General features: G+C 49.3%; 1 protein-coding gene across 1 annotated transcript; it reads right to left on the reverse strand.

The window, feature by feature from the left end:
* Positions 1 to 8,247: 8,247 nt before the first annotated feature.
* Positions 8,248 to 9,858, reverse strand: LOC121837828. Its single transcript, XM_042293655.1, has 3 exons — positions 9,149 to 9,858; positions 8,723 to 8,872; positions 8,248 to 8,500 (listed from the first exon to the last, which is right to left on the reverse strand). Exons 1-3 carry the CDS (start codon positions 9,856 to 9,858, stop codon positions 8,248 to 8,250), a joined length of 1,113 nt encoding a protein of 370 aa, XP_042149589.1.
* Between the last annotated feature and the right edge of the window lie 1,280 nt (positions 9,859 to 11,138).

Below are 11,138 nucleotides of genomic sequence, written 5' to 3' on the forward strand. Positions count from 1 at the left end.
GAACATTGCTGCGTTGCTCGGTTACACTCGTTTATTACAGTCACGGAAGGTATATTAGAACAGTTTGTTCCAATTGTTTCAGTTGTCCTGCCATCCGTGCAGTTTGCAGATCTTAACTAGTAGAGACACCTTGTCCCCATCGCAACGCAGTAGATTTGTTGAGACTCCAAAAAACTTACCCACACTATCGCACAGTAAAAGGGGAGAGGAACTCAATAGCAGGGTAATTTCCAATACAGCGCTAACTTATCTTCATTCTATATATTTATATTACTGCAAAAGCTAAGTTAAAAAAAAAAGCATAGAAGCTGCGATTTCACAGCTTACAGTACCAGTATTCTCTCAAACATGTTTACCTTCAAGTCTCTTCACGATGACTTTGGACAAAAGACTACCCAGCTAGCGAAACGGTACGTGAACATCTACCGCAGCATCTCTTCATTCAAGACACACTTGAATTTCACGAAGGCTTGCCGTGATGCTGAAGTTATTCCTCGAAGCTTACGGTTGAAACGGATTGTCCCAACACCAGAGGGTCATAAAGTTTTGACGCAAGCGGAGCATCGTCTGGTAAATGCTCGCATTCACGAATGCAACGCTATCCTTAAACAGAAACAGCTAGATTTGTTTTATGTACGTCAACAGCTTGAACATCGAATTCCGCACATGTTTCCATCAGTACAAGCTTTTGCCGAAAAATGCGCCGCAACCGCAACTCAGAAACACCAAATCACTCAGGAAAAAAATCTGTTGACTCTGAGAAGACAGAAGGAGACGAGGCGGTACAAGAATAACTCCTCTTTTGTCACCAACTTGTCCTCGAGGTTACTCTCCCAACGTGAAATTGATGTCCTCGCCAGGGGTCATAACTACAACCTCACCACCACACGGCCTCCTTTGGCGCATATGGCTGCTGCCATCGAGGACGGCATCATGCACATGGTTCCTAGCGTACGGGAAGGAATCCGTCTAAAGGCAATCAGCGCACTGTCGAAACTCCCACGACGTCAACCATACAACATCTCTAAGGAGGAACACACAGCGCTCCGCAAGCTCAGAGAAGACAGCACCATCGTCATCTTACCAGCGGACAAAGGCAACACGACTGTCGTTCTTGACAGAGTAGCGTACGAAGAAAAGACCCAAAAACTTCTTGATTGCTCCGCCTACAAGAAGCTCAAACGGAATCCGACGCTCGTCATACAGAGAAACTTAAACAGCATGCTGGCAACAATTTTTAAAAACTACCCGGAGTCAAAGAACCTTTACCTTCGACTTATTTGCAGAAATGGATTCGCTCCAGGATTTTACGGACTTCCCAAGATCCATAAGCCCGACGTTCCACTGAGACCCATCGTTGACTTCACAACTTCACCACTTCGAGCTTTGTCAGACTACTTACACAGAGTAATATCCCCTCTCGCCGGGAATACGCCGACTAACGTACGGAATTCCAGCGATTTTGTAGAACGCATATCGCAAATAAGGGTCGACAATGACGAGTGTCTGGTATCATTCGATGTTGTATCCCCTTTTTACAAACGTCCCGATTCCTCTGGCTGTCACCGCAACAAGAGAAGCTCTTGAGAAGGATGAAGACTTAGACACAAGAACTTGCCTCAGCATCGATGAGATATGTCGTCTCCTAGAATTCTGCTTGAACAATACTTACTTCTCCTTCAAACAACAATTCTACCAACAAACTAGTGGCACGGCAATGGGCGCATCCATCTCCGTTGCCATGGCCAACCTGACAATGGAAGTAATCGAACAGAAGGCTCTACAATCTTTTGCATCCAGACCCCAGATATTCCTACGGTATATTGACGACTGCTTCTGCATCATACAAGGATCAGAAGTGGACAACTTTCTCGGCCACCTCAACTCTATAGAACCGGCTATACAATTCTCTGTGGAACGCGAACACAACAACACTTTGCCCTTTCTCGATGTGCTGGTCCGAAGACAAGGTGATACCCTAAAATTTACCGTGCACAGGAAACCAACTCACTCTGGACGTTACCTCCGGTTCGATTCCAACCACCCGGTTAGCCACAAGGCGTCTGTCGTCTCCACACTGTTTACGAGAGCTAAGGCTGTGTGCTCTTCTGAAAACGACAAAAGAAAAGAGGACCAAACAATCATCAGCGACCTAAAAAAGAATGGCTATACCGGTGATTTCATTCGCCATGTGGTTCGCCGTCAGAACCATAATAGGATAAACCAACCTGCAAGAACAGCTTCCAAACCGCTAGCACGCGTCAGCATCCCTTACGTGAAAGGAACGAGCGAACTACTATCCAGACTATTCGCAAAGGAACATATTATGGTTGCACACAAACCGGTGTCAACTCTTGGGCACTTCCTACCCCGCCCAAAGGACAAGCCACCGAAGGACAGGGCCCAGGGCGTCATTTATAAGATTCCATGCTCCCAATGCCCCGCCTCCTATATCGGCGAATCGAAGAACTTCCACGATCGACTCCGCCAACATAAAAACGACGTGCGAAACTTCGACAGAGAACGCAGTGCTCTCGCTGAACATTGCGAGACCCTCGACCACCGCATTGCCTTTGGAAACGCAAGCATCCTAGACACGGCATCAAATCTACGTAGAAGACACCTCGTAGAGTCATGGTACATACAAACAACCTCTAACAACATCAATAGGTCCTTAGGGGCACTTCCAACTTTATATATTACCGGCCTCCAAGATGTTATAACAGACTGCGCACGGCACGACCAGCCTACTAAGACCAATGAAAAAGAAAAAGAAGTCGCTGAACATCTAGAAGAAGAAGAAGCTGCTGTCCTTCATTCATCCCCCTGAAGAAGAAACGAACGGTTTCGAAACGTAGGGTCGCTACTATTTCAATTTTTGGTTGGCGGATTATCTTATCTCTTTAGTACCAGTATTATGTTATTTGGGTTGGAATTTATTGTTTTTTTTTTAATTGCCACGTTGATGAACCGATACATCCATTTTAAAAGAAACAAATATTTAACATAAATATTCCAATTCAGCCGGAGAGGCATCAGTCGTGGTGATCCATGCTTTCCAACGCCTGCCCAAAGCAGACGACGCGCCCACAGAAGCGATTATATAAATTTAGGCCGCACTCTGGCAACATGATTCGATCTTCACTGAAGCACCGAACAGTACCGCATCCTTTTCCGCTAGCATTGCTTTCCCACCGATAGTATGCGGCAAAATAAACGCAAGAATCTACGCCGTCTCGCGCGCGAACGTGGAGAGCCTATGGGGCGGCCGTTCTCCTATCCCCGTTTTGATGATGATGATAGCGCGACCGTAGCGCCACCTATAGGTCGATCTCGAGGCCAATAGAGGAGGCCATGGTTAAAGTGAGTGTGGCAACACTATACCAAAGTCGGACGCGCCGTTGTGGAGGTCCACGCTGAGAGCGGAAAGAGGTTGCCTGGCAAACGCTTGACGGTTCCGACGAGGCTTGATGCACGCTATGGCCTGAGATTATAATAGAGAGTTTTAGTAGACCGTTTTCGGTTTCCCGCTCCGCTCTATGGAAAGCGGAGTCGCCATCGCGCATGCGCGACCCGCTCTGGGATTCGAGCGTGTAGCGTCAGCTCCGCTATCGTCGCCATTTTAAGAAGTACGTTCCACTCTCAGTAAAGATTCAGTAGATGGTGCTTTTCTGGAAAGGTGGGTGCTCGCTATTTGAAATCAAGCTTGGGAGCGCGCTTGACCGTTATGAACCTCGCTGCACTAAGATGGCTGCGCAGACTTTGTTTGAGAAGGCGTCCCCCAGAAAACGTTTCACGGTGGTCAAGAACCTCTGGCTGCTTTGAGAAATCGCTGGCTGCAATCCTTTCACGGCCCCTGAACGGTGGGAACAGGTGCTGCCTTGTCTAAGCCAGCGGGCTCGATTTTTCTATGCGAGATGACGACGACGACGTTGAGAGGATTTTTGTATTTCTCCGCTGCTGTGGGGTCAAACAAGCCTTGAACGCCTTTGGACCTCACTAGATCCGCGCTTACATGGATGGTGTCGGCCGGCTCCGGGGCAGAACCTGCCGATGGGAACGAGACGACAGGCAACCGATCTCGACGGTGACGAGGGCAGATCTGAGGCGAGCGCCTCGAGCAGATTTATTTTTCATATTTTTGGTGGCCGAATCATGTCTTGCCGCCACGCGGCCCGTGGTTTTATACAACACGTGACACGTGCAATCGGCGCATTGTAGGTGGTGCCATCTCTGAATGAAGGACGGCCGTAAACATAATCACTACATTCTCCTCCTCTTATAAAAAAAAAGAAACGTAAAAGGAAGACAACATATCTACAGAATCGTAGTAACAAAATACCTGCACATAGTATATAAAAAAATAATTTTTTTAGAGCGTATATGAATAATTCATCAATCTCCCTTCCATAAAAAAAAACAGTGCAGCGGTAGCACAGACAATTCCAACTGTTGAAAACCGACCCACTTAGTAAATTGTCTATGATACACTAGACAAAAAAACAAAACAAAAAAAAACAGGCATTGTTGCTACATTAAGCTGGGCACAACACTGTTCAGTTCAGGCACAACCGCGTGGAAAGTCCCATTACAGTGCAAAATAGTTCAATTCGTGAGAGGTGACATTTAAAAAAATCAGAAAAAGTCGCTTCAGTTCATTGCACGTGATAATTGCCAGATGAAGAAAACAGATTACTGTTTCCATAAAATGAAAGCACGTAGTCCTTCAGTCGCTGTGGAAGTCTTCTTTCACGTACTGGCCGACTGTAGAGTTGAGTTGGCGTAGTCACGGTTGCTTCCGGGACGCAGGGGTGAGTACTGCTACCGTTCACGCTCTCTTCAAGGGGAGGTATGGAGGAAGGTGTTCCCGGATTAGATACAGCGGGGCTGCTGGTCGCCATCGGGATGAACGGTTGAAGAAGATCTTGAACCTCGAGACTTCGGAACACAGAGTTAGACGAAGGCACCTGCGGGGATGGGCCTGGCACAGCAGTACGAATTTAAAAGTAGCGCTAAAGACGAGGACAAGTAGAAGACACAGACACGGACAGGCGGAAGACACATGGAAGACGGAAGACACGGAAGACACGGACAGACAGAGACACGGACAGACGGAAGACACGGAAGACACAGACACGGACAGACACGGACAGCGCCTGTCCGTGTCTGTGTCTTCTACTTGTCCTCGTCTTTAGCGCTACTTTTAAATTCGTAATGTATAACCAACTAGCCCGTCACATGATCCTTGTACTGGCACAGCAGGTTCAGAGCTGCAACTAGCTCTACTTGTAGCTGGACTGCAGACAGGATCGGGTAGAGCCGTGACAGTAGGGTTGCCCAACGGAGAATGGTGTCTTATCGGAGCAGGTTCGTTTTCATCTTCATCATCCCAGGAAAGATCTGCATCCTGCTGCTCTGGTGGAATGAACGCTCTTGTTAATTTGTCGGCGTTCCATATTCGCCCGTCAGCGAATTTATAAGTGGCCGGGCCCACTTGAGTTTGAATAATTTGTGGCGTTGAATACTTAGTTTGTAATTTATTCTTGTGTTGTGGTCGATAAATCCGGACTGCTTGGCCAGCGACGAACCTCGGCCACCGAACAGCCTTTCGAGAGTCCGAGTACGACTTCATGTTCTGTTGGTAACTGCGCACTCTCGCGTGAAGATCAGTCCGGCTTGACGAGACAGCCGCAGCTTCGGGGGTCGACATCTTTTGAATGTCTAACTTGGACCTATGGGTCCGTCCATGAAGCAGTAGGGAAGGTGCTTGGCCTGTTGCCGAGTGGGGAGTTCGTCGGTAAGCTTCCAGGTAGTCCCGGACAGCATCCGGCAGAGGGCGTCCTTGTACGGCGGCTAGCTGAAGACATGACTTTAATACGCGATTAAACCTTTCCACTTGGCCATTTGCTTGAGGGTGATATAAAGATGTTTTGGAATGCTTAATTCCATGCTGGTGTAGAAATTCTTGAAACTCGTATGAAACAAACTGGACGCCGTTGTCCGAAACTATTTCGCAAGGAAGACCCTCGCGGGCAAAGACAGTTTTCAGGAAGTTAATAACAGTTGTTGAAGTTACTGATGCCACCGGTTGCACTTCCGGCCATTTTGAGTGATAATCTATTAGTACGAGAAAGAAACGTTGACTCGGAGGTGCGTGTTCAACCGGTCTCACAATATCCAACCCCAGCTTTTCCCACGGTTGTTTGGGAAACTCAACTGGTTGCAATGGTGCAGGTGCTCTCTTTGCAGTTTTGTCAGTTGAGTTACATACTGTACAATGTTGAATCCGTTCTTTGATTTCCTGAGACATTCGGGGCCACCAGTACTTGTCTCGGATGATGGTCGTTGTCCGGGAAATACCTTAGTGCGTCTCGTGGCCCAGTTGGACGATGCGGTCACGTAACTGTTCAGGTAGCACAATCTTTTCCCCTTGGAAAAGGATCCCGTTATGTAAGGACAGTTGATCTCTTACATTGAAGTAAGGTCTCAGGTCGGTCAGAGCGAAGCTATCATCCGGTCATGATGGAAGGGTATATCGAATCACACGAGGAAGGATAACATCCGTGGTGGTAGCTTCTTGAAAATCCGTTAGTGTCAAAGGAAGCATAATAAGGGAAACTACGTCCTCTTCGAACTGCGTACCGTTTTCTGTGTCTGACACAGGAAGTCTGGAGAGGGCATCGGCGACCACGTTGTCCGCCCCTTTCTGATACTCCATTGTAAAGTTATAATTTAACAACCTTGCTGTCCACCGAGTGATCCGGAGAGGTCGAACTCCAGACTCTTTGTTAGAAAGTAAAGTTACCAAGGCTTGGTGATCGGTGCGAATTACGAAATGACGGCCCCAAAGGTAAACATGCCATTTTTCGCAGGCCCAGAGACATGCCAGTGCCTCTTTTTCTCCGGTGGAATACATGCGCTCAGCGTTAGTAAGTGAGCGTGAGGCAAAAGCTATTGTCCGTAGTTGGTTTCCTATCTGTTGTTGCAACACGGCACCCAACCCATACATGGAAGCGTCAGTGGATACCACGACTGGAAGCGTCGGATCAAAAAGAGAGAGAATTGGTGCATTTTTAAGGCACCCCTTTACTTTCCGGAAGCTGGCCTCTACTTCTGGGGACCAGACAAAAGGAACGTCCTTGCGAAGTAATCGACGAAGCGGCTCTACTAGAGTGGAACAATGCGGAATAAACTTGTTGTAGTACTCCACAAGTCCTAAGAAAGCTTTAAGCTTCGATGGATCAGAAGGAGCCTCAAAGTTTTGAACGTCGTCTACCTTAGACGGGAGAGGAGCTAGCCCTTCCGTGGAAAGACGGTGTCCTAAGTACGATAGTTCTTGAACCCTGAAAACACCCTTACGGTTCAGCTTCATCCCTGCGCGTGAGATGCAGGACAATACCTCTCGTAGGTTTTCGTCATGTTCTCTCTGCGACGAGCCATACACTATGATGTCATCGAGATAAAATCGGACACCTTTGCAGTTCCTCAAAACCTTGGACATGATGTCTTGAAAGGCCGCAGGTGCTGAAGCCAGTCCAAAACAGACTCTTTTAAATCGAAAAAGGCCTTCATGAGTGATGAAAGCGGTCAAATCCCTGCTTTCCGGGGCAAGCCGGATTTGGTGGTAAGCTGAGGCCAGGTCCAACTTAGAAAAGTGGGAGGCTCCTTGCAAGGAGTTCAATAGTTCTTCGATATGTGGTAAAGGAAAAGAGTCGATGACGATGGCCTGGTTCGGCGCACGTAGGTCCACGCACAAACGAATACTGCCATCTTGTTTCCTAACCACAACAATGGGCGAGACCCACTCAGACGCATTGACGCGCTCAATGATGCCTTGATGTTCCAGCCTGAAAATTTCTTCAGATACCGCATCACGCAACGTGATGGGCAACCGACGTAACTTAGATTGAACAGGTGGCACGTTGTACCGCACCTTGACGGTATGGGTGTGATTGTGCACCAAACCCAGCTCCGGGCTAAAAAGATGCTGGAAGTCTTCGAACCCGAGAGGAAGCTGCGATACGTCCCGCGAAGTCGAAGATGCGGAGTGCGCAACAGCTGTCGACTGTGGGGTTCTTGATGAAACTTCTAGGTCCACTTGCTTGTCGGGTGACAGATGTGCCTGTGATAGGTTAACACCCGGTTGTAAAGAAAACAGGATGTCGGGGACATCTGACGAACTTGGCTGGTGCGGTGGTTGGCGGGACGAAACAGTGAACGGCCGGCGCTGTGGAACTTTAACCGACGTCACATCCTGCTGGGGGTCCGGTCTTCCGTCAGCTGCGTTAACATAAGAGCAGCTGTGATCAGCTCCCGACAGAGTAATTTGCAACTCGCGCACAGCATCGATGCCGAGTAAGGAACGTCCATTTTGACAGACATAGAACTCCAGTGATGCAAAACGGTTCTTAAAAATGACTTGGCCAGTGAAGCTTCCAAGGACAGGAATGGTTTCATGCATGTAGTGAACAAGTCTTCGTGGAGGTGGATGTAACTGAATCTGTCCGGAGCGATTAATGTCATTAAAAATTCTCGCGTTTAAAATCGAGACGTGGGATCCGGTATCAATCAGGAGCTTTAAAGGTAGTCCATTTACTTGTACATCAGCGATGAAGGCATTTAGTCGGCTTCGGTCGACTACAGGTCCCTCCAAGGTCCGCACAGGGGCGTCGTCGACGGACGTGACGTTGTACTGGTAGTCGCAGTCGTCGTGCACTCCAACCGTGGCTGGGCCGGATCTCCACGGAGGTGAAGGGCCGTGTTGACGTTCATGGGCGTGGCCCCGGGAAGGAAGGGATGCTTGTCGTTGATCATATACGAAGGGATCTGACGGTGGTTGGCGACTCCTACAAACAGCGGCGAAGTGGCCCATCTTCAAGCAACGGAAGCACTGAGCGTGGAGTGCCGGACAGACGTCACGCGCATGGTTGCGACGTCCACAAAACCAGCAGAGGTCGGGGCCGCCTGCTCGCTCGCCCATTCGTGAAGGAGGAACGTCACGACGCTGTTGAGGACCCACTCGCGCTTGCGGCCGCGGTACATGGTTGACTGCTGGAGGGCAGGGAGTCATCCGGGACGTCCTTGGTGTTGGCGTGTACTGACGATAGGGCCAGGTAGAAAAACCTGGGTGGCCATCTTGGTTGATTACCTGGGATGCCAGTCGCCCTTGACCATCTTGGTGCGTGCACCTGTTCGAAACGGGGTTGCTCGATGTACGTACTGGACTTCACCGGAGCTTGAAGATGTCCCCGATACCGACGTCTGGCGTTGGTGAAATTGTTCGGAGGTCCGAGCCAGTTGCTCGAATTGTAGAGCGAGCTGTACTGCCCGGTTAAGTGTAGGTACCGCAGTGCCAACGCACTCACGTAGGATACGGTCCTGAACTCGTCTGGAATCGAGGCCCTCAAGGAACACGTCGCACAGATGTTCGTCTAGTGCAGTACCATATGCACAAAAAGAACCCTGATGTCTTAGAGCAGCCAGAAATTCTGAAACTGTCTCTCCAGGCAGCTGAGTCCGAGAGCGCAGTTTCTTGCGCTCCAAAGCAACACATCCCGAAAATTCAAAGTGTTTTTCGAGCGCGGCTAAAAACGCTTCAAACTCGTTCAGATGCTCCGTGGCCGGCACGGTGTTCAGCTGAAAAGCAGAGACAATGCGCTGCCCTTCTACTCCCAACATCGAAAAAAGGACATGCTTCTTCTGAGCCGGCGGAACGTCGTGGATACCGGTAGCATGGAGGTACGAAAGAAAGGCCTCTTTCCACGCCGGCCAGACCTGTACAGGTGTGCCGGGAACGGCCAAGAAGACTGGAGGTGGAGGAATCGCCGCCGCGATATTAGTCAATGCTGATTGAGCCATTGTCAAGTAGGCTTAGATGGGCGTGCATTCTAATATCCCATCCTCGTCGCCATTTTGTATTTCTCCGCTGCTGTGGGGTCAAACAAGCCTTGAACGCCTTTGGACCTCACTAGATCCGCGCTTACGTTGATGGTGTCGGCCGGCTCCGGGGCAGAACCTGCCGATGGGAACGAGACGACAGGCAACCGATCTCGACGGTGACGAGGGCAGATCTGAGGCGAGCGCCTCGAGCAGATTTATTTTTCATATTTTTGGTGGCCGAATCATGTCTTGCCGCCACGCGGCCCGTGGTTTTATACAACACGTGACACGTGCAATCGGCGCATTGTACACTGTTAGCAAGTCCCGTGTATTTGGCGAATATTTGGGGTGAAAAACGCGCTATTTACACAAATTACCATAAATTTACACGATGAGTAACGGATAATTCGTTCAGAAATCATGCGAGGTTGTAAAAAACGTGTTTTGGTTCGGTCATACACGCATAACCGTGTAGCCGACCTCGATAACACGCATCGCTCCCGGCGACGACCGCGGCATTGCCAGCTATCGAAGCACCGGAACGCTTGGGGACATACTTAGAAAGGACCGTCGAGACAAATGCCGCGGAAAGAAACATGTCTCGGAGACAGATATGCACCAAAAGCAATTGCGCCATGTCGCAGGACGTTGGCGAAACCCGCGCTTACCGTGCTCGCCGCCATTTTCTGGTCGATGGCAATGCGGCTTCCCTCATGTCGCCCATGTTTGTATTTAGTTTAGGGGTCTTGATAATAGTTTCTTACACACCACAAATAAAGTCATGGGTCTAATTATTCGTTCCAAACAGTTAAAATGGATATAAAAAGCGTGTCCTCGATGTGAACACGTGACGTTGCAGTTGGTTTCGTTTTCGCTTCAACCTTCAACTGCAAACGATCTGGCCACGGCGCAAGCGCCGATGTACGCTGGAAGCAAGAGCCTGTTGGCTTTCGTTGTTTTTGTTTGACCGGAGAAAATCTGTGAAGTACGCATGGCGCCGCTACTGTTTTGGTTTGACGGGACGCGAGAAGCTTCGCATAGAGCTTCGGAGTTTGCGAGCACATAGTGAAGACGTGACCGGAGAAGTGCCCCTGTGATGTTCCTGGAAGACGGAAAGTACCATTCGTAATCGTCGTGCGTGCTTCGAAAGCGAAGGGAGTGACAGGGTCCACGATTTCGCAACCACAAGCCAAAGTTCACGACAGCGCGGCATTGACTTCGGCGATCTCGTTCTGTTTGGTGCAACCCGGCGATGCGAA

This window comes from Ixodes scapularis, unplaced genomic scaffold (assembly GCF_016920785.2).
Source record: "Ixodes scapularis isolate PalLabHiFi unplaced genomic scaffold, ASM1692078v2 PGA_scaffold4__175_contigs__length_147842914, whole genome shotgun sequence".
NCBI classification, from domain to species: Eukaryota; Metazoa; Arthropoda; class Arachnida; order Ixodida; family Ixodidae; genus Ixodes; species Ixodes scapularis.

Excerpts from the sequence above, each read along its gene's own strand:
- LOC121837828 (XM_042293655.1), bottom strand. The coding sequence starts at position 9,858 with ATGGCTCAATCAGCATTGACTAATATCGCGGCGGCGATTCCTCCACCT. Across the intron at positions 8,873-9,148 it reads AAGGGCGACTGGCATCCCAG|ATGGGCCACTTCGCCGCTGT; the intron begins GTAATCAACCAA and ends CGTTGCTTGAAG. Across the intron at positions 8,501-8,722 it reads GGAGATCCGGCCCAGCCACG|ATTCAGTTACATCCACCTCC; the intron begins GTTGGAGTGCAC and ends CGCTCCGGACAG.